The following is a 27,663-nucleotide window of genomic DNA, read 5'->3' as shown; positions in this document are numbered from 1 at the left end:
CCACTGCAGTGCTGACGCAGACGGAGACGTCTCATAGGTCACCTCCATGATCACATGCTGCCCTCTGATTGGTCCAGAGCAGAACACATTGATTACATTTTATTTTGAAAAGATGTTACATGAGGACAGAGAAGAAGAGGTCACCTGGAGAGGTCAAAGGGCAGTGTGATGTCCAGCGGTGTCCCCTTGAAGCTGTGTTTGGGGCCCATCGTAAACTGGGCCGCTTGTCCATTAGCGTTCACTGAGACGATCTTCAGGTCTCTGGTGTCCAAAGTCTGCAGCAGATAAAACGACACTTTTATTAATGAGATTCTGAGATTAATGTCAGACCTGCTGACACCTCACCAGTCAATCTTTGACCTCGGTCTACACACCTGTACTGACAATCAGCCTTCAAATCAAAGTCCAAGATAATACAACTCTTAAATCTCAATACGTCACACCAAACTCCATTCAAAAATATACTGTTTTTTAAATTAAAATGACTTATATTCTCAATAAAATAAGTTGTATTAACAGGTATGGGTTAGTGACAAAGTCTACAGTTTCACAAGCGACTGAATTAATTGTAAACTTTTTTCCCCTGATTCCGACCTGCAAGATAAAGACGAGAGTGGAAATAACAAAAGAACCGCGCTGAATTATTGAAAGACAATTATTAAGTTACGTAATTTACAATACATTAAGTTATAAAGTGTGGCATCTAAAGGATTTTAAAAACTTTGTATCAATGATCAACAGAATTACTGCCTTGAGTTCTATAGATTTTGGCATTTTGAAGGGCAAGTTTTGTTCATTAAACTGCAACGTGAAAATCAGCTCTGCTGTACACCAGATAAACACTGATCTCGGGTGAATACACCTTTTCTGCCAGATCAGCCTTCAAGTCTAGGATCACATGGCCCCAATAAATTCAGTCTTACTCATAACAACTGTGTCACGCCAAACTCCACTCTAAGACATAGCAATTTAAAGTGTAGCCCCACTATACTCAGTTTTTCTTACAAGTATGCCAAACTCCAAAAACTGAGCAATTTAAAATTTCAAAGCCCCCAAAAATATTTATAGACCTTACAAAAGCTAAAGTATGACATTGTTGGAATAGCTTATGGTACAGTGAAAATTTCGCCGTTTTCACGGGTGACTGCCGGGAGTGAAAATAACAAGTGAACTAAGTTATGCCGATTTAATGAGTGACATCTAACGTATGTAAAAACGTCAAGAAGGATTCACAGTAGAGCACCAGATTTCTCTACAATTCAACGAGCAAATTCTGTTAATTAAACTTCAGAGTCAGTTGTCAAGTTTGACTGTCGTACCTGGCATGCGAAAACTTCTTCCAGCAAGTTCTGTTGATGGCAAAGTGAAAGTCTCTACTGTACACCCGATTCAGTTTCATGTCCACATAATAACAACTGAGGTCCAGTTACAATTTCCCGATCACACACACATGCCTTTTTCTGACAGCTCAGCCGTTATGGCAAAGTCCAAGACCACACAGCCCCAACAAATTCCGTTTATTCCGTTTTATTATTCAAGTAAATCACACCAAACTCCATTCACACACACCGCAATTTAAAGATTCCTTCCTTGAGAAATGTTATAGACATGATAAGAGCTCGCTTCTAGTTGTTATAAATGTAGTACATGTCACTGACTCATGATGAGCTGGATTAAGCACTTCAAGACTTCTTATCAAACGTTTTCCACTGACAGAATGAGCCGTTAGCTTTGACGCTAACATGCAGCTGTACCGGAGCAGAGCACCGGGCTCCATTAACGTTACCAGAGCAGAGAAACGGTCCTCCAGAGCCTCCACGGTGAGCTCCACCTTAGCTCTGACGACGTGTCTGTCGAAGTCCAGGTGGAAGGACAGGTTCAGGTGTTTGGTGACGCACCTGGTGAAGGAGGAGAAGGAGCACGGGTCTGCAGACATGATGGTCTGTCCGGTAACAACAGAGACTAGACTGAAACGACTGTCAGACACACAGACACCCGCGTTATCTACCGGAACATGCTCGACACACATCCGGCACCGCACTTTTCAAAATTAAAGAGCCATCATAACACAGGCGCTGCTAAACACATGCTTTTATTTTTATATGTATTATATGTAACTGATGATGACATGAATGGACCTTTCCATTAATTGAACAACTTTATATATTTATATGCTTTATATATATATATACATAATTATTTATGTGATATTTTCTGATTTCCTTTTCTTTCTTTTAAACTTCTCTGTCCTTTAGGAAATATTATATTCATAAAGAAAGAATGATTTAGATTACTGTCACTTTGAAGCACAAGTATTATTTATAAATATTAATTGTGAAATGAAACAGATTCAAAATTGTCAGAAAACAAGGAATCTTCTTTAATAAAGAACGCAGATATAATTCATTAAGATTTAATAAAAAGTCAATAAACCTAGAAAATGTTTTGAATGTTTCTTTGCTTTAGACATTTACTTTATTTACACTAGTTGTATAAATATAGTCCAGAGAGATGATTATTATTATCATTATTATTATTCTTGTTATTGGGAACCTTGGGCAGCTCAGGCGTCATACAGCTGGGCAGGTGTAGGAGCAGATTTCTGAATGGAGTCTGGTTCTCTTGTGATTTTGCTGATATCTGAATCTCATCATCAGTCATCATGTTATTAGTTACTTCACAAAACTCAGTGCTCATCAATCCCACACCCCTGTGGTGGAGACACTTGTACCAAACTCCATAAAACAGACAATACTTTTGTTTGTCTCTCTGCAGATTCACTAAATTTAGATTGTATTGAAGCGATTGTTGTTGAGAAGAATGAAACAAGTTGTTGAAGGTTTGAAGTGACATTTTACAGTTTGGTGTTTGGGGAAAGATGCGTTACATTTGCTAAATTAGTCTTTTTTTTGTTTGTTTTGTAAGAATTGGGCACCTCAGGTGTTACACAAGGAAGGTGAAGGACCAGCATGCACCTGGGAGGATGTGTGTTTTTACCTGAGCAGAGAAACAGCAGGAGTCAGTGTTTGTTTGTTCGCCTGCTTTACCTCCCTGTGGAGCATCAAGTTTGATTCAACTTTATTTAGATTTTTGACAAATAACCACATTAGATAGACGTAAAATAAATGAATTCAGAATAAAGAAGCTGTAAAATGACTTTTTCACATTTCAGAGGTTTCAGTTACAATCTTCTTCTATATTTTAATACCTTATTCTTTCTAGTTATTAATCACTTATTTTATTTTTTATTATTTTGCATCTCTTCACACAGTCAAATAATATTTCTACACAATATATGTAGTAATTGAAAAACATTTGAATGTAGAAACACTTAGTAACCGTTTCTTCATGATGTACAGCTGAATTCAAATATTTAAGCAAAAATACGACATGAAAAAGCAGCAAAGACACAAAATATCTTGATTGAAATGACTGGAATGTTCATCTTCACGCTTCGTCTGTATTTGTCTGTTTAATATTTTACATTATGTTTCCCCGTCTTATTATTCATATTAATTAATTAATAATTATAATATGTATATGTATATATATATATTTGCTTTTGTGATTGTTTTTAATCAACAGAAATAACAAAGTAATAAATTGTAATATCGTTCTTAACCAGCAGGGGGCTCCAGAGGCGTCACTCTCTCCACTCGGCGTCTGTAACGTTACTTGTGATGGAGGACCGGAGGAGGAACGATGGAGGTTTCGGAGCTGTGATCCGGTCGTGATGAACCCGTTTGACGGCTCCAGTTCTTCCCGACGTGATGCGGGGGACAGCGGGGACAGCCGGTGTCCGTGGGCCCGCTTCTCCTCCTGGTTGGAGTGTGTGTGTGTTGTTACCTTCGACCTGGAGCTCGGACAAGCCATAGAGGTACGGAGCGGTGTTAGCTTAGCACCGTTAGCAGCGTTTATCATCAGTGTTATAGATCAGATATATAGTAAATAAATGATCCGAACAGATGTTCAGATGTTTGATGAACGAGGCGGGAATCATTCAGCCGAAAACACCGAAAATAATAGACCAGATCCGTAGACTTCTTTATGGTGTTGGTGATAGATGAACCAAACTCTGTTCAAAAAACGGACTATTTTCTAAAACTGCTGTCCTTTTCGGCAAATACAGCTTTTTGTAAAGAATGGCCTTTTTGACCATTGAGGAGAGTCTACTGTTGAGTTCGGCATGCATCTTCCAGTTATGAATTAGAAATTTAACATTAAATGCTGCCACTCATCACAGGATTGTGGGAATGAAAGATGAATCAATAAACTAAATGTTTAGATTTTATTGAAGTGACTGGTGTTGAGATGGTGATATGTAATCCGAAGTGAACATTACACCCTCAGGATTTGTTAACGGTATAAAGTGACATTTTACAACGTGGCAGTAAGCAAATACTTGTTAAGTATGCCGAATTTTAAATCGAATTTGGTGAGTCTTTTCTCTCCATGATTGCTGGCAGCTAGAAGATGCTGCTGGCGGCTGCAGCTGTCAGGTTACCTGTAACATATTATTAGTTACTTAATAAAACTCAGTGCTTGTTATGGAAAAGACAGCTGCTGTTGAGATGATTTGTGAACAGTGAACATCATATAATATTAATTTTACAGTCTGGCGACAGGCAGCGATGCATTAAATTAGCAGAAATCTGAATGGGATTTGGTGTGAGTCGTTTCTTTGTTTTTGGTTTTCAGCTGGTTTATCCTCAGGATGTGAAACTCACTGAGAAGGAGGTAATTTTTGATTGAACTTATCTGTCTTCATGTCTGTCTTTATGTTCATTTTGTAGATTTACAATCAATCTAGTGATTATAGATTTATTGATCATATGTCTTTGTGTTTTGTTGTCAGAAAACCAGCATCTGCTACCTGTCCTTCCCTGACTCGTACTCAGGTAAAGTCTGATAACACTGTGTAACACTGTTTTAGGCTGACTCAGAGGTCAAAGGTCACATGTGTTACTTGATTTCCCAGGGTGCCTCGGTGACACTCAGTTCAGCTTCAGGTTACGTCATTCGGTCGGTCGCAGAGCTTCGAGGTTCAGAGAGGACGTTTACAACAGAGACGCCCCCGTAACCCTGCAGGTAAGGAAACGCGCCATTTCCTGTCAGAGGTGAAAGGATTTCATTTGATCACAGCTCAGAGCAGCTGATTGGACGCTGCTGTCACTTTAAATCCGACTGACGAGTCTTTAAATACTTTGACTGAAACTATTGTTCTTTCTTCATTCATCAATGATTTAACTTGTTTCTCTTGTTGTCTCCGCAGACTGAAGTGTCCCATTTCTTTGGTTACGTCTATTTCAGACAAGTGAAGGACGTCTCTGTGAAGAGAGGATACTTCCAGAAGGTCAGAGGCACCTCTTCACACCTGCTCACACCCAGTCACACCTCTTCAAACCTGCTCACACCTCTTCACACCTCTTCACACCTGCTCACACCTTGTGACACCTGCTCACACCTTGTGACACCTGCTCACATCTACTCACACCTCTTCACACCTCTTCACACCTGCTCACACCTTGTGACACCTGCTCACACCTTGTGACACCTGCTCACATCTACTCACACCTCTTCACACCTGATAAACCTGTTCACACCTGTACTCAAATGTTCACACCTGTTCATGCACTAATACCTGTTCAGTTTGACTGACAGCTGCGTGGTCCTGTGATGTTTGATCATGTGACTCTGTGTTTCAGTCTCTGGTGTTGGTATCCAGGTTACCGTACACTCACCTGTTCCACTCACTGCTGCAGATCGTCGCTCCTGAGTTCTTTGAGAAGCTGGAGCCCTGCCTGGAAGCAGGTGATGATGTCATGCTTATGTCATGACCATGGACGAATCAGAACACTAATAATTATGACATCACCCTGGTGAAATGTTACCCCTCTCGTCTTTCTCTCTTCCTCACAGTGTGCAACGAGATCGACCAATGGCCTTCACCCATACCCGGACTGACCCTCAATCTGCCTGTGATGGGCGTGGTCTTACAGGTGAGCAGTGGGGGGCGTGGTCTTAGAGGATAGTGGCCTCATAGGTCATAAAGGGGGCGTGGTCTTGAGGTGAATTTATCAGAAAATATCTGATTTGGAAAATATCTGGTTCTCTGATAAAAAGTCAAAGATACAAGAAGTCTGTGGACATAAAAACTGAAGGAGAAGAAACTATGACTCCCAGAGTGCATTTCACTAACAAACAGCCACAGTGTAATCTGTAGCTAACAGCAAGTTGAAACTAAAGACTTTGTAGAAATCTGATAAAACCTTCAGCTGATTATGGATCAGTTGGGGATCAATTCAGTGACCATGTTGCTGAGCTTTGATTCACACATCTGACTGGCATCTTCTCTATAGCAACAGCAACTGAGGCTCATGGGTATTGTAGTATTTAGAGCCGTCCACAAAACTGACAAAACGTGATGGTTAACACAACTCTGAACCATGATATTATATTTATATACAACATATTGTTATATACAACATAATGAACGTCCATATACTTTCAAATGACATGTTTATGGGAAAAAGTCTAATAAATGAAAAGCAGAAGAAAAGAAAAATTTATCCTGATAAAGATGTTTATTCATATGTGAACAGCTGATTCTAAACTTTCTATATTTCCTGTCTCGTTATTTTCTGTCGTTGTTAAAACAACATTTTTTTGTTTGTTTTTTTGATTAATATGTTTTAATTTATTTAAAATGGTCAGGTCCGGATTCCTTCAAAAACAGACAAACCAGGAGGAAGTCCAGTCAGACAGACTGCTAAAGAGGTCAGGAAGAGAGAGTGACTCTTTATGAACAACACAAGCTGAGTGAATGAACAATAAAGTTTTATTTTATCTCCTCAGGACCTCCTCCCGGCTCCGACTCTGCTGCCCACCATCCACGAACTGGACCTGTTCAGGTCCGTTCTCTATTCTGTTCTAATAATAATTATAATATGTATAACGATAATAATACATATTACTATTATTACATATAACTATTATAAGTATTACTATTATTATTATTATTATTATTATTATTATATATTCACTGCTACGTCATCTGATCTTCAATAAATCAAAAAAATCAAAGAGAAAAAATAAGTCAATAAATTAATGAAATAAAAGCAAAAAGGTGACAAATGGAAGTTTTTAAACCTTTTTGTTGTTTTCAGAAGAAAAGTTTGAATTTCTTTCAAAGACAGTTATTATGTCTGTTTCTAATAAAATAAACTGATCAGATCAAGATGTTTGTCTTTAGGTTTTTGAAACATATTAATATTAATAATCCAATAATCCAAGATAAATATGTGTTTCAGTACAATGAATGAATAATGATCGGAACTTTTTGTTTTTAATGTGACCTTTGACCTCTCTCAGGTGTTTCCAGTCAGTCCTGATTCAGATGCAGATGCTCTGGGAGCTCATGTTGCTAGGGGAACCGCTGGTTGTCATGGCGCCGTCTCCCACCGTCTCCTCGGAGACTGTGCTGGCTCTCGTCAGGTAACTGAACAGCCAATCCAACTCCCCTCAATATTCTGCTTAAGATTTGAACTTTGGTCAGAAACTGAATCATTTCCAGTTTTAGGCCAAAAACTTTTCTGTCATTAACTGTAACAGAAAGTATTTTATAATTAAATCAGGGCTCAGTCTGGATTCATTCCAGTCAGACCAGTTAAAGGTTCTGGACTTGATTGATTGTTTTTGGTTGGTTTTATCAGCCATCATTCATCAGACTTCACACAGTTTTTATATTCAATTTGTTTTAGTGCAAAAGAAAGAGATTGTCATTAGAGACCAGACAAACAGCTCAGCACTCCCTCACTGATCAGAAGGTAATCAATAACACAGGAGGGTCGCATGACTGCTTTTAATCAGGAGTTCTTATTGATCCAGATGAGATTTGGAGGGGAGCAGTGTTTGTGTTGTTGCCGTGGTAACAGTGTGTCCTCTCTCAGCTCCATCAGTCCTCTGAAGTTCTGCTGCGACTTCCGTCCATATTTCACCATCCATGACAACGAGTTCAGAGAGTACACCACCAGGACCCAGGCCCCGTGAGTACACCTATCTGTCTGTCTGTCAATCTCTCTGAGCTTACCTGTCTCACCCGTCTATCTGTCTGTCTGTCCTCTTCAGGCCTAACGTGGTTCTGGGAGTCACCAATCCGTTCTTCATTAAGACTTTTCAGAATTGGCCTCACGTGGTCCGACTGGGAGAAATCAAGATGGCAGGTAACAAGACGACAAGATGATCCTGAAGTAATGATGAAATAATGACTCGCCTGTAAACCTGTCTCATCTCTTTCAGGTGATTTACCTAAACAGGTGAAGGTGAAGAAACTGTCCAAACTGAAAACACTCGACACTAAACCAGGTCACATAACAGACTCCAGAACAGTTTTATTTTGAATAAAATATTTTGGACAAAATATTTTGTGTACTTGGGATAAATCTTGACTTCCTGTCTGCAGGTATCTACACGGCATACAAGACGTTCCTACACAAAGACAAGATTCTGATTAAGCGACTGTTGAAGGTGAACAAACATCAACATGAAGAGATTTAAAGATGTTTTCTTATCAAACATAGAAACATAGAAATGTGTGTCTGCAGGGAATTCAGAGGAAGAGACCTTCAGAGGTTCAGAGCGCCATCTTGAGGAGACACCTTCTAGAACTCACTCAGAGCTTCATCATCCCACTGGTGAGAAAACAGCCTATCAGATTGCTCCAACACGTGTCACTTCCTGTCCTCCATTTTATCTGACTGTAAATATTCAGATACTTCATTATTCAATACACTGACAGTCCAACATGAACTCTGTGTCTGCTAACTATCCCACAATGCAACGCTTCGCAGTTTATTCGTGTATGACTGACAGTCGTCAGTGATGTCACAACATGACAAGGATGATAAGATTAGATACGAGTAAATTAAACTATTAGTCGGACTAAACAAGTCGTCAGTCGTTAGCATCCTGTTATCAGTGCAGTCCTCTTTTAAATGCATATGCAAACTTTTGATTAAATGATACAAACTGTGAGTGCAGTCTGGTGCGTTTGATAAATACACCATGTATCAGAATGCTTCACATCTGAGTCTAAATACAAATAGACCTTCAAACATCTGACAGGAAGTCAAAGAGTCGGAAGAAGAGGAAATGAGTAGAAACAGGAAATCAAGAGCGGGAAGTTTTCATAATTCATAAACTGCTCATGTGATGTCAGTTTGTCCAATTAGAGCAGCAAATTTGATGCTATTGTATTAAGTTCAACCCTGTGTCTTGTCTGTCAGGAGCGGTACATGGCGAGCCTGATGCCTCTGCAGAGATCTGTGACACCTTGGAAGGTAAACAGGAAGTGGATCACCTGTGATGACCTCACAGTGATGTCAGCAGTGTTGAGATGACACCTGGTTTATTCTGTTTGTGTTCAGACTCCTCCTCAGATTCGACCCTTCAGTCAGGATGAGTTCATGTCCACTCTGGATCACACCGGCCCTCAGCTCACCTCAGTGCTCAAAGGTGATTGGATGGGACTGTACAGGTGAGTCACACAGGTGTCTGTAGGACCAATCCTGAGAATAAAGTTGTCACTTTGAGTAAAACACGTTCAAGCGTTCAACTTATGTCTTCAGTTTGTTTTTACATGCAGGAAGTTTTAAAGGTCTTTTATTTTTTGTTCTTCCTGTTCCTGTTCTCCTGACAGGAAGTTCTTCAGGTCTCCGAACTTTGACGGATGGTTTCGTCACCGACACAAAGAGATGACTCAGAAACTAGAGAGTCTTCACCTGGAGGTCATCTGTGATGCCGTGAGTCCGTTTATCAGACTGCTGTTAGACTGTAACCATCTGTTACACTGTAAACATCTGGTAACCCTGATGTTCTGGTCTCTCAGGACCTGTTGAGTTGGACCAAAGACAAGTCTGAGGTGGAAATCGTGGACCTGATTCTGAAGCTCAGAGAGAAACTGGTGAGTGAATCAGAGTCACAGCTGAAACATACTGTGACTTCATTCTCATATCACATATTTTTACTCCCTGTAATACATCAATCAGTAATAATACTTAAGTTTAAAACAGGAAGTGTGTTTCTGTTTTTCAGATTAAAGCTCGGCGACAGCAGCTGCAGGTGAAGGACGGAGTTTTAGACAAACTGGATGTTTTTATAAACTCCATCATCAGAACGCTGCCTGAAGACCTGCAGACTGTCCTGAATACACACTGATACACACACACACACACTGATACACACCCCCAAATATTCCGACTTCTCTAAATGTTTTGACCTTTTTCTGGAAATATTAGGACTTAATATTCCTGATACTCTGTGGAATGTTGGAGACGAATTATTTTCTTTTCATTCTTTCAGTCGTTTCCACTTTCATCTTCACACATTTGGAATATTATGATTTAGAAAACCTGTTTTAATAAAAAAAAATTAATATGATGAAAAAATAAATGACAGATTACTCAGATTTCTACTCATTATAATGAAAAGTGAACAGTATTTAATTCATTATTTCTGTTTTGTTGAAACTATGAATCTTCATTATAACATCAGACGTGAATGCTGACAACAGATGAAGTGTTATTTTTGTATCACAGCTCAGTGAATGTAACACTAATACTGTTGTTTGCCTTTTTTCTTAATTTCTCCCCAACTGTCTGTAAATATTTATTTTGCTTTGAAAAGTAAAACCTGAATCATGTTCACATTGTCTCATTTGTTGTATAATTTTCTTTATATGGTTTCTTCTGCTGCAAAATGATCAATATATTGATGATCCATGTATTGGCCATGCTCTCATGAGAAAATATTTCAGCAGAGGTGGTCGCCCCCCAGATTCACACATTCTTTTATATAGAGTATGTACTGTTAAGTACTAATTTAAGTTTAAATGTTGCCTCCACTATAAAACAAGGTGGAAGAACCTGAATTTAATTTATAATTAATTTAATTTGAGAATGAACCAAACTGAGTTTGTGAAGCAGAAAAAATAGTTTAATTTCAACAAGGGAATCAAAAATATACATGTTAGTGATTTGAAGAACTGCATTAACCAACGTTATCTGTGGAATGTTTTCTCACAGTGACACTGATGTCATATATTTATATGTTTATGTATCCATATATACACCGTTCAGATAGAACCTCAGCTCAGTGAGCAACTGATAGAAACCAAACTTCATGAAGTTTTTCTATCAATTTAAACGTCAGATAATCACCAGGAAACAGAACTACAGTCTCCTTCATATCTATAATATATGGATGAGTCTGAGATTTGGTTTAAGAGGAAAACACTAATTACAGTTTATTTTTCAGGAGTTTTATTATCTCTTGTTGGCGGTCCACCAGGTCGTCCCCTGCAACCTCATGACGCTGTGTTTCTCCTGCGGGCTGAAGTGCAGGATGGTCAGGATGGCAGTGAGCGTCTGCTGCCTCCCGCTGGCATCCTGCAGCGTCAGGAACTTGTAGATGACGTTCTTCAGGTACTCCATGTTGCTGCCCTCTCTGCTCTGGTCTCTGATCAGTTTGTCAAGTTGTCCTCGCAGCTCGGTCACCTCCTCATCGTGTCGCTCTCCGTTAGCTATGAGCCTCGCCTGCAGCTGGTGGATGTCCTCCTCCAGTCGATGTTTCTGCCGCCGCAGTCCGCCCACCTCCACCTCCTTCCTGGCCAGCTGTTCGGCGTACAGCAGCAGCGTGGGCTCATTGGGCGTCGCCCGTCGCAGGGCCCGGCTGATTATGTCACCCTCGCTCTCTGGGCCGGACTCGTACTCGTCGGCGGCCATCTTGTCTGTGTCGTTGCTACAGCTGAGTGCTGCGGCCCGCAGCCTCTCCAACTCCTGGTCCTTCTCGTCCAGCAACGCCATGGTCCTCTCTCTCTGTTTATGCAGCTCCACCTCCAGTCGCAGCAGGTCGTCGCGGTGCAGCGCCTCCACTCGCTCCACTTCCTGTCTGTGGGTCTGCTGAAGCATCGCCGCCTGCTGCTGGCGCTCCTCCAGCTCGCGGCGGTGTCGGGCCTCGGCCTCGTCGCTCTGGATGCGCAGGTTGATGTACTTCTCCTTCAGCTCCGACAGCTGGTCCCGGATCTCCTCCAGCTCCTTTGCCTGGCAGCCATCTTTGGCGTTCTTGTTCTTCAGCACCACCTGCGCTCTCAGCTTGTAGCGTTCGAACTCGTCCTTGAGCTGCCACAGCTCCTGCTGGTAAAAAAGCACAGAGCCTTTGTCTCCCCCGAGCTCTGCCTCAGTCTCCGCCAGGTTCTGTATGTTCTGGTCCGGGTTCCTCTGAGCTGCAAGCAGCAGCAACTTCTTCACCTTCTCCAGCTTCTCTTTCAGCGTGATGACATCCAGTTGCGACTCGTCCACGCTGAGGTCAGAGGTCGTCCTGCTGGAGGCAGCAATGGCGAGTGTTTTGTTCTCGGTGTCGAGCTGCAGGATCCGGTCTCGGAGTCTCTGAGCTGCATGCTGGTCTTTCTGCCTCGTCTTCTCACAGGAACCCAGCAGCTCTGACAGTTCAGAGACTCTTTGCTCCAGACCTGCAACCCTCATCTCTGCAGCCTGAGCACGCTCACGAGCGCGTTCCTCTGCATCACACGCCTGCAAATGCACAAACAGAGTCGTGAGACACCGAAGACTGTCAGAAGCAAAGGCCGCTTAAAGACGCTCGCTGAAGATGTTCTGGTTTCATTTGTCTTTTCACAGTCAGAATCTTTGAGTTGAGTTTCTCAAACTACATCTTGTTTGGTTCTTTTTGTTTATAAAGTTTTATTTGTTTTATATTTTATCATGTGTAAGTTTAACTCTTCATAATTACACCAACGGACCATAATGATTTCTCAATAAGCTGCATGTTCTCATCTAAAAACACTTTTTCATTATAAATTTTAGGTCAGACATTTGTATTTGAAAATTACTTCCTGTTTGTGGTTCATTGTAAATCTTCTAAACTTAACTTCTAAATCAGCTTCAAAAAACCAAAGAATCCGGATAACTCAGTTATCCACGTACAAAGAACTTAATTTAGTTTAGTATGTTTTTACCTGAGTTTAGTTAGATCTGGCCTCAGTCCCACCATAGTCTGTGTATTGATGTGGATCTGTTTTAGTTAGTTTAGACCTGGTTTTAGTAAGTTCTGGTCTCCTGTTTACCTTCCTGGTTTCGTTGTGGAACTGCTGCTGGAAATGGTTTTTCAGCTTCGTCAGCTCTCGCTGCAGTTCGTCCACTCTGGGATCTGGTTTCTTCTGGTCCTCCTCAGCGGCTTGCAGCCTCCTCCTCAGCTCGTCTCTCTCCTCCCTCACCTTGTTCAGGTGGGCCTCAGACTCAGCCCCCCGGTCCACGACCTGTGATGTCATGAGGAGTGTGGCATTGGCGTCCTGTAAGCGGAGCTCTGCATCCTGTCGCAGGTCTCTCTCCTGCTGCAGGATCCTCTGCAGCTCTCGCAGCTGCTGGACGTGGTCTCCCTGCTCCTGCTCCCTCTCGTGCTGCTGCGTGATGATGCGAGCGCGGCTCTCAGCCAACTGCTGCTGCAGGGCGCGCAGCTCCGCCTCCTGCTGCATCGTCATGGCAACTAGGCGGTCCTGCAGCTCCTCCACCTCCTGCTTCAGCTGACGCTTGTCGGCCTGGAAACTCGCCTCCATCCGAGACTTCTCCTGCGTCACAGTGGCCAGGGCGCTGGTGAGTGTGCTCAGTTGGCTCTTCCGTTGGGCGACTCGGCGGTCCACCTCTGTGCTGGGAGGGGGCGTGGCCTGTCGCTGTTGCTCTGCCCCCATGCTGCTGATCTCTGAGCCGCTGGCATCAGGGTCGGACCTCAGATGCTGCAGGAAGAAATAATCACGTTAAATTACTGCAGTGTTTCCCACACATAGGCTTTACTTGGGCAGCCCACCCAGGTAGATAGCATCCGAATACCTTTTTTTTTTTCAATCTAGACGCGCAATTGTCGTTTCATAATGCAGACAGACCAGCGGACTTCAGTCCCACGGAACATTACAGCGCAAGTTTTACACGGGACATTTTGGCAGAGCACCAGTTGTTGTCTATCAGCTGTAGCAACCAAAGTAGCAACGGTTTAGTTACAGCGAAAACGGACAACGATTAGTGTCAAACTGTATGTCGACAGACTTCGCTCAGCTGATGTCGGGTCTGTCTGTGGAAACACTTCAAACATGACATTTACGACGGCGTCACCTGAATGTGTTGATTAGCGGAAGGAGACAAAACCAGAGTGGAAGGAGAGTCCTTCTCCCCACAGCGTCCAGGCAGCCTCTTTCAGAGGATACTGCAACGGATCGCCCGTTAAGCATAAACGCCTCAGTGCAATCTCAAAGCTCATGTGACATCTATGACGGCCTGCTCGCGGGAGCATAAACAAGGCTTTAGCGCTCTAGTCATGTTCGTCATGCTCTCTTGGTGCTCTAGTTGTGTTTGTCGTGTTCGATCACTAAACATTTAAAAACTTACCATTGAGCTGCATTTTCCTCCTGGTTCTCCCTGGTCCTCCTCGCTCTGGTATCCTCTGGTGGTTTCCCTAGGCGTATCCACAGGTGCCGCCGTGTCCACGCTGTCCTCACTGTGCAATGAGCAGCCGTCCTCTGGGAGGTAATTGGTGGTGGTTTCCTGGCCTTGCTGGTTCAGGTCCACCTCCTGGGTCACTGTCAGGACCTTCAGACTGGCCTCCAGAGCCTCCTTCTCCTTCAGAAGACTCTTATAGGCCTGGACCACATCCTTAAAGCGAGTCTGGTACTGGACCAGCTGCTTCTTCTGGGACTCAATGGTGTCCAGCAAATCCTTCCTGCTGGGACCGCCCCCGAAACTCATCCCGAACTTCTCCATTACGCCGATGGTCTACCACGGTCAGATCAGACTGATGGTCTACCAGGGTTGGGTTAGACTGGATCCATCATCATGCAGGAACATAACTGGTTCATCTGGGACTGATCATGGTGAAAACTCAGACTCAAACTGGATTTGTTGGTTTCTGAAAAGAGACACTTCCCTTTAAAAAATTGCAAACATGAAACAAACAGCGGGATTTTAACAGCAGCTGTGGAAAGTATTAGTATTGTATTACCTTTACTAATGACTTAATAACATTTATTACTGCAGACCTGGTGACTGAAACCCTTTATTGAGTAATTAACATTCATAATGACAAATCTGATGTGAGTACCAGTTAATAATCTTCAGTTAATTATAGCTAAAATGGTTAACTGATTAATCAATTAGGCGATTGACAGAAAATGTATCTGTAACAATTCGAACAGCTGACTAATCGTTTAAGTCATTCACCAAACAGTTTTTTATATGATTGTAAATAAAACAACTTTTTGGACTTCTGGTTGGACATAACTGAAACTGATGAGGACTTTTAATGATTTTCTCTCATTTATAGAATCATTTGATCATTCATTTGGTCTATAAAATGTCAGGAAACTGTCCATCCAGTCACCAATGGCCTCCACAGTTTCGTCTTCAAATGTCTTATTTCCAAAACTCAAAGATATTCAGTTTACTGAGATAAAACGCAGAAAATTCAACCTGTATTTCTTTATCTTTAACAGTCATTTCCCGTTTGATTTATTGCAATTTTCCGATCTACTGAGTAGAAACACAGACTAACACATGAATGCAAGTGCAATATGAAGTTTGTTGGTTTATAACGTTACCTCGCAGACTGAAGTTAACCGCAGCACACTGACTTTAATGTTGAAAATTGGACGTTTATTACCAAACACCGACATTAATCTCCGAGTTTTCTCCTGTTCTTACCTGGTAAACCGCTGTCAGCAGAGTTACAGACAAACTACTGGTTTTAACAGACTGAAGTAAATCAGAAAATGTCTCTGACTTGATTTATTTAATCAGAAAACTGAATATAAACTCAGAGTTTAATCTGAAGAGCTGTTGACTGTCAGTTAACAGCCGCCATGTTGGCCTGAACCGGAACTGGAGGAGGAGGCGGAGGCGGGAATATGATGCTGCATTCACGTTGTCAGGAAAAAGACAGCGTTAATTTAACACACGATGAAAGACGTGTGTTTTGTTGTTTTAAAATTCAATTTAAGTGCAATTACCAGTCTAGACTAAATATATTTTCACTCAACACATGTGTACTTGGCCAATAAAGTGGATTCTGAAGATGCAAATCTATTTTAGTTGAAGCTTCCAATGAAAAACAAAATCAAGTTTGATGCACAACCTTTCATGTTTTCCGTAGAAATTGAATGCTGCATTGTCCTCTATAATTTAATAAAGTTTTTTTCAAAGCAGTGACGTCAATTATTCCGCGTTGGCCTGGACGTGGCACCGAGGAGGAGCTGCGCCCACTCCGCTCATCTCCGGTTCTTCTCCGCCCGTTCCCTGTCTTTTCTGCGGCTCTGACCAACAGCTTCTCCCGGACTAACCGGCTGACATTCTCCCCTGTCGGGTTTAAATCCTCCCGCCGCTGAAACGGGACATTTTTTATTAAAAATGGGTCTGACGATCTCGTCTCTGTTCTCCAAGTTCTTCGGGAAGAAGCAGATGAGGATACTGATGGGTGAGCAACGCGGCTAGGCTAACTAGCTCTGAGGCTAACCGGCCAGGAACCGGCAGGGGGCTGAAAACATTCTCTACACCCTACACATTAATGTTCAGACAGACTTAATGTATCATGGTCTCAGTTGTTAAGTACCGTTTGGTTGAACTGAAACTCCAACTTAAACAGAAAGTATTAGAAATAGAAGCTAACACAGCTAGCCACCAGAGTCTAACGGCCAGAGCTAACGGAGTCTGAAGGAGACGTTTCACGGTCTGTTATCTTCAGTCTACCTGCTGTTTAAACACTTTATCGCAAAGTTTAAATTAAATGTAGTGTTAAATGTGACGCTGTTTAAAGACTTAATATGCTGTTTAAGTCAGTTTTCTGTGGTTAAAGTCTGATATTGCGTCTCGTTTCAGTTGGTTTGGACGCAGCTGGAAAAACAACGATCCTGTACAAACTGAAGCTCGGAGAGATCGTCACCACCATCCCAACCATCGGTAAATAATCATTGAAACACACAGGAACACGTTAAACTGATGTGATCAGGGGATAAGAAGCAGTGTAAAGTGTTTTCTTTAGTTTGTTTGACAGTTTCATGTGTGTTTTGTATCAGCTGTGTCAGCAACTGTTTGCTCCCCTGACTGATGATAAAAGACTCTGAGCTGCTGAAATAAAGAGATCAGACACATTATAGGTCAGATGTGCTGCTGCAACTCATTAGTATTGTCATTATTGATTAATCTATTACTTTTTTTTATTCAAATGCAACTCAGTTATCAAAGTTGACGTTTATTAGCCTCACATACAGCAAAAGTTATGATCTGTGTAGTTCACTTTGTAATATTTCAACAGGACACATCTAAAAGTGTCTGATCTGAATGTCACATGCTTCAGTTTAGTAGAGATTATGTGAAATTATGTACTGATGTAACTTTTTGACATCAGCTTCACTCTGTAGAAGATCTGCTGTAGGGAGGTCCTGATCTAGTCCTGATCTCAGTCCTTTAATATTGATTATCTGCAGATACAGAGTCCAGCCTAAGTTTTATTTATTTAAATGTTGATTAAATGTTTCTGACACACAGAAATAACTGCTGTTGATACTAAATCTGACACAATTTATTTTTCACAAGCTACTCCTGAAACTGGCGTAAGATCAGCTGTTGGTTTTATTAGAGAGATGTCTCACTCTGTTGGAGCTACAGAAACACAGATTCTTACAGAGTGGAGCTTCTTCCCTCACAGATGATCTTTGGTTTCATTTTGTTCAAGTGTCTCACAGAATAAACATGAATTAGTTCAAATATCCACAGATCGGCCCTGATAACGGTCATTAGGATCTGTTTTCTATTGAACTGGTTTGCTGACTGAAGTACATGGAGTGACTTAAACACCTGAAACCACCAACCAAAAGTCAAATGTCAAAAGACATTATTTAACTTCCATCACTGTTCAATCAGCAGAGCTGTTGGTTCTCACAACACATGAAGCTCATTCATAAAAAGCTCTCAGGGTTTTTAACGTCGAGTTATTTCTCTTGTTTTTTTCTGTCAGTTTCATTACATTCGCTTGTCAGAGAGAAGCGACTCTCAAAAAGTGCATTCAAACCACTTTGAGCAACGACTCAACAACATCATGTGTCCCTTTTTAAACAAACAACTAAAAACATGTTCAGAACACGTTCTGACAGATGTTTGTGTTTCAGGTTTTAATGTGGAGACAGTCGAGTACAAGAACATCTGTTTCACAGTTTGGGACGTCGGTGGTCAGGACAAGATCAGACCTCTGTGGAGACACTACTTCCAGAATACACAGGTACAGAGTCAAATCCTAGATCGGAACAGGACCAGAACCACCGAGTATTGGATCTGAACACCTCTGTGATCAGTCTGTGTTGAAATAGGATCTATATATATATATACACATATACATATACATATATGTATATATGTATATATGTGTATATATATATGTATATATATGTATATATGTATGTATGTATATATGTGTGTGTGTATATATATACTGTATGTGTATATATATATGTATATATATATATGTATATATATGTGTATATATATGTATGTATGTGTGTATATATATGTGTATATATATGTATGTATGTGTGTATATATATGTGTGTATATATATGTGTGTATATATATATATGTATGTATATATGTGTATATATATGTATATGTATATATATGTGTGTATATATATGTATATATATGTGTGTATATATATGTATGTATATGTGTGTATATATATGTATATGTATATATGTGTATATATATGTATATGTATATATGTGTGTGTGTATGTATATATATGTATATAATGTAATGTAAAGTGAAACATTTTATACTGACGAGGAGCTGTATGTATATGTGACCTCTGACCTCTCTGTGTCTGTGTAGGGTCTGATCTTTGTAGTGGACAGTAATGACAGAGAGAGAGTAGCAGAGTCTGCTGAGGAGCTCTCTAAGATGGTGAGTAACTGCAGTACAGCACATAGTCATAGCCCTGCAGCTTATCACAGTTAACATTGGTCGTCTCTAAATATCTTGTTAAGTCTGAGTACAGCATATCTCTCTCTCTTGATGATGTCATCAGTCACATGACCCTCTCCATGATGTCATCAGTCACATGACTCTCTCTCTCTCTGTAGATCCAGGAGGACGAGCTGAAAGAGGCAGTTCTTCTGGTGTTTGCTAACAAACAGGATCTTCCCAACGCAATGGGAGTCAGTGAACTCACCGACAAACTGGGTTTGAACAGCCTGCGCAGCAGAACTGTAAGGATCAGTACATATCAATCATCAATATGTTGATACTGCACACACACAGGGTCCTGCCTGGTTTAACTAATCCAGACTAACATGTTGTTGTCAGGTTCATTCACATCATTTGGTTTTTTGGTCACAGGAAGTTATCTTGAATAACAGTGTGTTCTTATTTTAATTGAGAACTTGAGAACCAACAAAACTCAACTAAAGACCAAAGAAACCAGAGAGCTCTTCCCTGTAACATTATGATGCTGATTTGTCATTTAAAATGTCCTCAGATCAGTTTATACTGAGATTACAACACTTTGATAAAAACTCAATTAACAACAATTAAATCTGCTTTATTTTATATATATTTAGATCAAATATTGCAGATAACAAGAGTTCTCAGTAATGAAGAACACTGACCACAACTGTAGCACTGACATTTAGCAGAACTTCACTCACTGTTCACATTACTCACAGTCGAACTGAATTAATAAAAACTAGGATGTCATAAAAACAAAACAAAAAGGGGTTTTTGTCTTTAAAACTGTGCAGTTTCACATCATTTCCAGATAAGGAGAAGATGTCCTGGTGTGTTGAACCTGCTTTGTAGTTCAGGCCCCAGGTGATGAATATACTAACTACTTTTGTTATTGATTTATTGACCCCTGCTCAAGGCCAATAAACTGATGACGAGGACAGTGGTGCTTCCAGTGGTCCATGTTATGGATTCACGTATACAGAAAATGAACACAGTACTTCAGCAAAAGTCTTCTTCTACTTAACTTAAGTAGTGTGATGAACATCGTTTTATCTGTGCTTATCATTGCGCATTAGTTGACAACCAGTTCCGACACTGCGTACTAACGGACTGGTAGATGACCACCATATCATGTAATGTTACTGCTTTCTACTGGTAGGGCCAGTATACTTTCTAGTGAACTCATTTATTTCCCATTCGGTGAAATTTATACCGGTTTACCAGTCCTTCCAGTGACCTTTGGCTGGCTGGTTGACAAAAGTTCACGTATCGAGAGGGCTCGGCTGCTTCACTGTGGTGAATTATGCTAGCTAGCTAGCTAGCTTGATAGCTAACAGACACAGTCTTTAAAATAATAAATATGTCCTTTGGTTGGCTGGGAAAAGGTGAGAGAGAGGGAGTGTTTGTTACAGTGCTGCGTGTAAAGGCAAGACATGAACAGTGTATCAATAAATTACAGCGTCCTTGTTCAGTGCTGATCATTGTTTCATCTCTCTACTCATGTTGCCTTAATTTCAAAATAAGAGTGCACTGTTTTCCAAATACAATAAACATACAACCCTCAGACTTTAAATGGTTCACTGGATCATTTTAGATAATTTTAGTCTGATAACTGATGTCGACCTGGATTAGTTAACACACATATAAAGGACTGGGTCCACCTGTTCGGGTGTCTTACAGTGTTACCTGTCTGTTTCTGTCTCCTCAGTGGCACGTCCAGGCCACCTGTGCCACTCAGGGTACTGGTCTGTATGAGGGTTTGGACTGGCTGTCCACTGAGCTGTCAAAACGTTAGACCACCTGACAGGAAACAGGAAGCAGAAGCGACTGATGTCACCGTGTACAAACTGATGATGAAGAGGAGAATTTCACAGGACTGTTTTTGTTTTTTTTTAAATTATAAATGTGTCTGTCTATAGGAGGAAGTGATGTCATGGACTCTGAGCTCACTTTGATTTCCCATCATCCTCTTCTTCTTCTGTTCTTCCTGCAGATGTTTGTTAGGTCTGTTTTTTTCTTTTAATCCGCATGTTTTAACTCAGAATCATGTGACAGGAAGTCAACGAAGAGGAGGGGTGGGGTTAACAACAGGTGACAGTGCACCTGTGGGCAGGGGGAGGGGTTTATGACAGGTGCCAGTTACCTGGTCATCTTATGACTGATTCCACAGAGCCGATCCTGAAGGCCTCGTCATTCCTTAACAATGTGAAGAAGAAGCAGAGACGATGATGCAATAAAGGTTTTTTTTTCTTCTCAGCTGTTTCCTGTTTGACAGATTTTTAAGAACTGATATTAATTTTAGCTTCAAGAGGTTCTGAAGCTGAAATAGTATGATAATAAAAGGTACAAATGTGAAATTTGTCAAATATTTAATAAATATTTGCATATTTATTTAGTTATAAAGAACATTTTCTTGTTTTAACACGACCAGTTGGTATTTGAACACATCATACGTGTTGATGGTTGGTGAATTGGCTAGCTTGCTGTTTGCAAATTACTTTATCAGCTAACGTTACAAAGTAACTGGTCTGACTCACCGGATGTAGGCTGCAAGTCTCCTCCCCCTCCGCTAACTGCACATGACTGTTTTCAAAGCCGGTGGTTTTAACGGGTCCAATGAGCTCCTCCAGAGCTAGTGTAGGTAGGCTTCACCTCAGGGACACCGATGACCAAGTTATGTTTGCCTTTTTTAATAGTAAAAGTTGTGAAATCACAAAGTCTACATACGTTGTTTACTATTTTATGCGGCGTTTTCTTTAGCAGAGGTATAACCATTGTAATACCGCCTCGCCACGTGCAAATGTTCCACCAAAACAAGCCCCCCCCCCCCCCCCCGGACACTATTTTGCAGCGGCACCGTCGCTGCATCCTGACCTCAGCGCTGCTTAAGACGATTGTGTGATTCGTTTAAAGAAAAACAAACAAGCCATAGCGTTTTCATCTTCTATCCCAGAATGATGATGGGCTGGGCCATGCGAGACTACAAAGCAACCATTGCTAGATCCATGCAGCGACGCTAAGTTACAGCTGGCTGGCCAACCTTTGCCTGCTTGCTAACGTTGTAGCTAGCAAAATACTATATGAATGGATATGTTAGTTGGCTCGCTTGCCAAATTATCAGGTAAAGAGATCTATGGTACTAACTGATGTGTTATGACAAACGTTGATTTTAGCCAACAATGAATGATGTAACGGTGCAAAGCAAAGGTGTATTACCTACGATTGCTTTCTACTAGTCGAGAGCAATGCAATGCAAGGCAGGAGTGGACGACTAGCTAACTGTAACCTAAGCTAAGATAAATTAGCCAGCTGGCTGTCACTTAGCTACGTAGCATGGATCTGTGATTGGTTGCTTTGTAACATTAGCTGATAAAGTAATTTGCAAACGGCAAGCGATCATGGAGGCAATGGTCCAAATAAAACATGGGAACATTACGGATCGTAACGTTATTCTTAACATGATTGTAAATCAGTACTTTACAATGGAAGGTTGACTTTGACTGACAGGTTCTGTTAACCATCATAGCCTATGAAGCTTGTCTATGACTCAGAGCCTACCAACAGTCTTGCCAACGAAGTAAGCCTGGCCTTCAGAGTAAAAGCAAAGAATTATAGAGTGATTAGTTATAAAAACAGTAACAGTAATTTATATAATGCAGCAAGTACTGTAAAAGAGTGAAAACAAGAATTGTCTCTCAATTCAGTCTATTAACAGACTGAAAGTTATTGAGTTATTTTAAAGGGGACCTATTTTGCTCATTTCAGCATTATATTTTATTCTGGGACTCCACTAGAGTAGCTTTGTATGATTCACAGTTCAATAAGTCCTAATTCATCTTATACTGGCCCTCCATGCAGCCCCTCAGTTCACCCCCCCCACCCCCAAAAAAGACCATCTCCTGATTGGTCAATTTCCCTGAAGCCTATGAGCCCTGAGCATAGCCCACACCGCTCCATCCTCTCCCTACAGTAACTGAAAAATAGCGATACAAGGCATTGAATTGGATGAACTTACTGTTTATCAGACCACAAATGAGACAAGAACACAACTTTTATAACTTTATTCACTGATTTTGGTGAAACTAAATCATATTTTGTGGCGAAAATATTTTCTGTTTTGCCCCTGATGTCCTCCAGCTGCTCTGCCTCAACTTTGGTGGTTTATGGAGTTTCCTGATGGACAGATAGCTTTAAATTAACCGCTAACAGTAGCTGCTGTAAGCTCAGTTAGAAAAAAGTAAAAGCCATCAGTCCATCAAGAAACTAACCAACTTTCCTTCACAACAGAAAAAGCTCTTTCTGTGAGGCAAACTGAACAACCTCCAAAAACTTGGAAGAGCAGTCCTGAGCAGAGCGGTCGAATAACTCACACAGGCTAAGCGGATGGACGAGGCGTCACTCTTCTTCGTGGGCGTGCTGTCACTGCTGTGTGATCTGAAACGATCTGAAACTGAATTTAAGAAAACCCTTCTAAACATTTATCAGCTGAAACTAACGTGAGACAAACTGCAGAGATAAAAACAATCAGTGAGTTTTATATCATTTTATTCTCAGTCATACAGGTTAAATACACAACATTCAAACATACAAAACTTTATGCAAATCAAACACAAGCTGAGTTTCACAGAGTTAGAAACGCATCCGACTTCCAGCGGCAGATCGCTCTGATGACCTCTGACCTTCATCATCAGACCACTTGACCTCCACCTCACTTCCTGTGTGTCTGTCTCTAGATGTTGATTGGTTCCTGCTGGTTATTCTGACGTTTGACCACAAAAACTTTCTGACCAGAAACTGTCACAGTGTAAACGAAATCCTCCAGAATCACTGAGGACAAAAAGCAGACCACAGGTCAGTCCAGGTGAGAGGGTTTATCTTCAGGTCAGAGAGTTACCTGCAGACTGTCTGTACCTGAGAATGTGTGTTACCTGACATGCGTTTGAAGGGTGGCTCAGCTGATCCAGGTAACCTGAATCGACTCGCTGTTCGAATCATCTGCATCATCACTCCTGCTGTATGTTCATCGTTCTCCAGCTCACCTGCAGACTAATGAGGAGGGAACATGGGGTCAGAGGTCAAAAGTCACAATGGTCCCAGCAGGATGAAAATGAGTCTGGCTGGACTCATGAAAGCTGAAACTTTATCAGGATATCTATAATATTTTATAAATGAGAATATCTTCACGTGTCTTGTGATGTACATGTTTGACATACTACACACCAAACTCCATTCAAAATTTAATCAATTTAACATTTTCTTATCTATTAATTGCTATGAAGATGTAGTAGTTTTGTTACTGCTGAATTCACTTTTTCACTTTTTATTTAAAAATAATACGTAATTCCAACACCAAACACTATTAAAAAAAAAATCAAGCAGCTTAAAGTTATTAATTCCTCATAGAAACGTACTCAAAATATTAAATATGACTATTTGGTTTAACTCCCTGCATCTTGTAATGGCCAGCCATCAATTTGATATTAGTTAAATCAAACCCTTATTTGGGAAATTATGAATGGTGGACTCACCAGTAGCTCCTTTCAATTCATACATCGTTTTAAAATTTGTTATACTAGGTACACATTTACAGGTATCTACGGGAAGATTAAATTGATAGGTATTTGAACCGAGTTTTGGAGTTATTGTGTCAGTAACCCCAGTATATGCCTCACTGTGATTAAAATAAGCCTCACACCAAACTTCATTAAAAAAATCTGTCAATTTTACATATTCATCTCTACTACTCCTTTGAAGAAGTTGTCTGAAAACAATTTCGAGCAAGGGATGGCCAAATATCACACTGGCATATAAATAATCCAGCCAGCAAAGTGAATTCTACAGTAGTTCCTACCGATTCAGAAACCGCCTCATCTTTTGATATAGGCTACAACGTGCAGATTAATCAGCGTTAAAGTTAATATTAATAGGACAGAAAGTTGAATGGGGTTTGGTCAAGTGTTTTATCTCAAGTAGGTGACACTCACGGCCAGAACTCCGTCCTCGCTGATGACCAGGTAACCGAGCTGATCCGGGATCCGCTCCAGACCCGCAGTCAAAGCTGCTGTCGTCTGAAAACCACAGAAAGGATCAGGTTGAGCAGGCTACCTGCTAACAGGCTAATCAGTGCCAGCGATTTTTGATGAACTGTAGACTCCGAGTCACTAAAACGTCGCAGTGAGAGTTCACATAACTTTATATGAAACAGTAATATTAAAAACACCAGAACTCACCATTCTTGTTCTTATTCTTCTGTTTCTACAAGTTGAAGCTCAGCAGCATTTCCGTCTTTCTGTGTGTGTTTCACGTGACTGTTGAGGCCTTCATGGGCTGTCGGAAATTATTATAATTCAAAATCAACATGAGCATTAAAAAATAAACTAACAATGTGGTTCAAATGAAGAAGCGTCTCGTCTGTCCCCACACTTTAATAACTATTGGTGTGCTCCATTTAACTGCTTTTTTTTTTTTTAACTTGAACTTTGTTTCATGTATTTCTTAATTCCATTTATTTTTATTAGATTCAGTTTTCTGTTACACCCACAACTGTAAAGTATTATGGATTTTGGAGGTTATGAGTACAGCAGTGATGAGATTAATGAATTAAATTATTGACAAGTAAAGTATAAAAAAAACAACACTAGGGGAAACACTAGTTAAGAGCTAGTGTTAGCAAGAAAACAAACGGGGGAAAATGTACAAAAACCTTATAATGAAGTGGTGAATAAGGCTGTTAACACACACTAAAACATGTTTGTTACTTCCTGTTTGATCAAAGAAAAACAACATTTGTGACTTTTGAAGACTTGAATCTGAGGTTTACAATGAGCACCTGAAGGCAACATGTTGCGGTCCTAACTTCACGTCATTGTTTGAACTTATTTGGACGTTAGTTACTGGTTTTATTTGACGTGTTTAATACAAAATCGTATGATTAAATGATCGGCGCTTCCAGATGAAGTTTAAATAGATTTAATTAGCGGTTTGTGTTTTACATGTTTCCATCACGGCAGCAGGGGGCGCGCTCACACTTCTTTAACTTAAACTAAAGCGGAAGTGTCGGTCAGCTGACCACCTCATATGATCTGTAGCGTCTGCCAGTGAAGCTGAATTCTTTTCTCATTTTCTCGGTTAAATCTTAATATTTAAAACTCCGTGATGGCCGGCCGCGGGAAACTGATCGCCGTTATCGGCGATGAGGACACTTGCACCGGCTTTCTACTCGGTGGGATCGGTGAGCTCAACAAGAATCGAAAACCGAATTTCTTAGTGGTGGAGAAGGACACGAGCATCACGGAGATCGAAGAGACCTTCAAGTAAGAACCTTAATCAAATGCACACGGGGTGTTATTGTACTGTGGGGTTCTGCTCCAAACTCCGTTCAAAAATCGATTTATTTAAAGTGTTACTTGAATATTAATTCATTCATTTCCTTGACGGAACATATGTTAATCTCGAAGGACCAAATGTCAACTCGGTGTAGAAATAATCCAGCTAGCAGCAGATATAAATACTTTTAGTGCTTTTCTAAATGCCTTATTCACATTCACATATTAAATTAGTTTTTGCCTAATTGGTTAAATTGGGTCTGTAATTCCCGTTTTAGCTTTTCTGGACTCATGTTCTTTACTGTGATTAAATTTGTCACTGAAATAATCCTTAACCTAAAACCAAACTCCATTCATCAATCAAGCAATTGAACGGTTACGTACCACTTCTGTGTTATTCTTTCCTCCGCTGACTACACTCAATCTTTTCCTCCATCTTCCTCCCTATAGGAGCTTCTTGGCGCGTAACGACATCGGCATCATCCTGATTAACCAGTTCATTGCCGAGATGATCCGTCACGCCATCGACGGCCACATGCAGTCGATCCCGGCGGTGCTGGAGATCCCGTCCAAAGAGCACCCGTACGACGCGTCCAAGGACTCCATCCTGCGCCGCGCCAAGGGCATGTTCTCTGCCGAGGACTTCCGATAAACGACCAACTGTCCAAACACATTCTGTTTACACACTGTGTGATTAATATAAATGTTCCTGACTTGTTGTTTTCTGTACACTGATGGTAATTTATCAATAACTCATTATATTGATTTGTATTCGTTCATTCCTGTCCTGTCCTGTTATTGTGTGTAAAAACATTTTGCTTTAATTTTCAGAAGGCAGAAGTTTTATTTTCAGGAAGTGGAAGATGTCTCAGTTGTCATGTGATGGAGTTTTTAGACTTTAGACTTCCTCAGCTGAAAACATCTTGTGATGAAAGAAGAAATAAAAAGTCTAATGTTTGTTCCAGATGTTTTAAGTTATAAAACTATAACAGATGTTGAAGAAAATAAATTATCTGGCTGGTTGTGACTTTCTGTTTTAGTCTTCAAATGTGTGAAACATCAAATCTTAAAAAATGTGTGTTTTTACATACAAATGTTGATTTGAAGTGCTTTGAAACAAAAATAAGCCTCTGGACTGTACGGAGGCCCTGAAGGGTGACAGTTTGTCTGAACGTCCCATATGTTCCCTCTGATCCAGGAACAGTAACAGTGTTGGTCCTGTCCAGTTAGAATATATATTAGATATATTATTATTATTATTATGTTGAGGTTAAATATATGATGCTATGGAT

General features: G+C 40.7%; 6 protein-coding genes across 7 annotated transcripts in view; 3 read left to right on the top strand and 3 right to left on the bottom strand.

Annotated features, from left to right (window-relative positions):
- The window catches only part of lta4h (leukotriene A4 hydrolase), an 8,030-nt gene extending 6,075 nt beyond the window's left edge, over positions 1–1,955 (bottom strand). The window contains exons 1-3 of the mRNA XM_070928818.1: positions 1,787–1,955; positions 145–275; positions 1–64 (exon numbers count right to left, since the gene is read on the bottom strand). The exon at positions 1–64 is cut by the window's left edge and continues 57 nt beyond it. Coding sequence (XP_070784919.1) covers positions 1–64; positions 145–275; positions 1,787–1,936 — 345 coding nt within the window. The 5' untranslated portion in view covers positions 1,937–1,955. The remainder of the gene's footprint in view (positions 65–144; positions 276–1,786) is intronic.
- A 1,771-nt stretch (positions 1,956–3,726) lies between these two features.
- On the top strand, positions 3,727–10,289 carry dennd6b (DENN/MADD domain containing 6B). Its single transcript, XM_070929287.1, has 20 exons — positions 3,727–3,877; positions 4,699–4,737; positions 4,856–4,898; positions 4,979–5,088; positions 5,273–5,353; positions 5,706–5,811; positions 5,920–5,999; positions 6,715–6,777; positions 6,856–6,911; positions 7,372–7,494; positions 7,950–8,045; positions 8,128–8,222; positions 8,299–8,364; positions 8,462–8,526; positions 8,604–8,693; positions 9,285–9,338; positions 9,426–9,535; positions 9,698–9,800; positions 9,887–9,961; positions 10,093–10,289. Exons 1-20 carry the CDS (start codon positions 3,734–3,736, stop codon positions 10,213–10,215), a joined length of 1,722 nt encoding a protein of 573 aa, XP_070785388.1. The 5' UTR covers positions 3,727–3,733; the 3' UTR covers positions 10,216–10,289.
- A 748-nt stretch (positions 10,290–11,037) lies between these two features.
- gcc1 (GRIP and coiled-coil domain containing 1) lies at positions 11,038–15,789 on the bottom strand. The gene is made up of 4 exons (XM_070929286.1): positions 15,759–15,789; positions 14,451–14,967; positions 13,139–13,804; positions 11,038–12,587 (listed from the first exon to the last, which is right to left on the bottom strand). The coding sequence occupies exons 2-4, from the start codon at positions 14,820–14,822 to the stop codon at positions 11,322–11,324; spliced, it is 2,304 nt and encodes a 767-aa protein (XP_070785387.1). The 5' UTR covers positions 14,823–14,967; positions 15,759–15,789; the 3' UTR covers positions 11,038–11,321.
- A 505-nt stretch (positions 15,790–16,294) lies between these two features.
- LOC139305321 (ADP-ribosylation factor 4) lies at positions 16,295–21,302 on the top strand. 2 transcript variants are annotated; one of them, XM_070929288.1, is made up of 6 exons: positions 16,295–16,527; positions 16,929–17,009; positions 18,218–18,327; positions 18,933–19,004; positions 19,184–19,309; positions 20,755–21,302. In XM_070929288.1, exons 1-6 carry the CDS (start codon positions 16,461–16,463, stop codon positions 20,839–20,841), a joined length of 543 nt encoding a protein of 180 aa, XP_070785389.1. In that variant the 5' UTR covers positions 16,295–16,460; the 3' UTR covers positions 20,842–21,302. The 2 variants fall into 2 exon arrangements, with proteins under 2 accessions (XP_070785389.1, XP_070785390.1); XM_070929289.1 differs by lacking the exon at positions 18,218–18,327 and having other exon boundaries at positions 16,929–17,008.
- A 2,272-nt stretch (positions 21,303–23,574) lies between these two features.
- On the bottom strand, positions 23,575–25,361 carry lamtor4 (late endosomal/lysosomal adaptor, MAPK and MTOR activator 4). Its single transcript, XM_070929148.1, has 4 exons — positions 25,277–25,361; positions 25,031–25,114; positions 23,975–24,092; positions 23,575–23,873 (listed from the first exon to the last, which is right to left on the bottom strand). The coding sequence occupies exons 1-4, from the start codon at positions 25,277–25,279 to the stop codon at positions 23,776–23,778; spliced, it is 303 nt and encodes a 100-aa protein (XP_070785249.1). The 5' UTR covers positions 25,280–25,361; the 3' UTR covers positions 23,575–23,775.
- Positions 25,362–26,123: 762 nt separating this feature from the next.
- On the top strand, positions 26,124–27,398 carry atp6v1f (ATPase H+ transporting V1 subunit F). The gene is made up of 2 exons (XM_070929101.1): positions 26,124–26,359; positions 26,822–27,398. The coding sequence occupies exons 1-2, from the start codon at positions 26,202–26,204 to the stop codon at positions 27,021–27,023; spliced, it is 360 nt and encodes a 119-aa protein (XP_070785202.1). The 5' UTR covers positions 26,124–26,201; the 3' UTR covers positions 27,024–27,398.
- The last annotated feature ends 265 nt before the right edge of the window (positions 27,399–27,663 follow it).

The sequence above is a fragment of the Enoplosus armatus genome, chromosome 22 (assembly GCF_043641665.1).
Source record: "Enoplosus armatus isolate fEnoArm2 chromosome 22, fEnoArm2.hap1, whole genome shotgun sequence".
Classification (NCBI taxonomy): Eukaryota; Metazoa; Chordata; class Actinopteri; order Centrarchiformes; family Enoplosidae; genus Enoplosus; species Enoplosus armatus.
The sequence above is the reverse complement of the archived record's forward strand: the minus strand, read 5'-3'. Positions and strand labels throughout refer to the sequence as shown.

Coding starts and splice junctions, on each gene's coding strand:
- dennd6b (XM_070929287.1), top strand. CDS start 3,734: ATGAACCCGTTTGACGGCTCCAGTTCTTCCCGACGTGATGCGGGGGAC. Junction 5,812..5,919: donor GGAGCCCTGCCTGGAAGCAG/GTGATGATGTCA, acceptor TCTTCCTCACAG/TGTGCAACGAGATCGACCAA. Junction 8,365..8,461: donor AACACTCGACACTAAACCAG/GTCACATAACAG, acceptor TCCTGTCTGCAG/GTATCTACACGGCATACAAG.
- gcc1 (XM_070929286.1), bottom strand. CDS start 14,822: ATGGAGAAGTTCGGGATGAGTTTCGGGGGCGGTCCCAGCAGGAAGGAT. Junction 13,805..14,450: donor GAGGAAAATGCAGCTCAATG/GTAAGTTTTTAA, acceptor TTCTTCCTGCAG/CATCTGAGGTCCGACCCTGA. Junction 12,588..13,138: donor TCCACAACGAAACCAGGAAG/GTAAACAGGAGA, acceptor GTGCATTTGCAG/GCGTGTGATGCAGAGGAACG.
- LOC139305321 (XM_070929288.1), top strand. CDS start 16,461: ATGGGTCTGACGATCTCGTCTCTGTTCTCCAAGTTCTTCGGGAAGAAG. Junction 17,010..18,217: donor CACCACCATCCCAACCATCG/GTAAATAATCAT, acceptor TTTGTGTTTCAG/GTTTTAATGTGGAGACAGTC. Junction 19,310..20,754: donor ACAGCCTGCGCAGCAGAACT/GTAAGGATCAGT, acceptor CTGTCTCCTCAG/TGGCACGTCCAGGCCACCTG.
- lamtor4 (XM_070929148.1), bottom strand. Junction 24,093..25,030: donor GCGAGGACGGAGTTCTGGCC/GTGAGTGTCACC, acceptor CCTCCTCATTAG/TCTGCAGGTGAGCTGGAGAA. Junction 23,874..23,974: donor ACCCTTCAAACGCATGTCAG/GTAACACACATT, acceptor TTTTGTCCTCAG/TGATTCTGGAGGATTTCGTT.
- atp6v1f (XM_070929101.1), top strand. CDS start 26,202: ATGGCCGGCCGCGGGAAACTGATCGCCGTTATCGGCGATGAGGACACT. Junction 26,360..26,821: donor GAGATCGAAGAGACCTTCAA/GTAAGAACCTTA, acceptor TCCTCCCTATAG/GAGCTTCTTGGCGCGTAACG.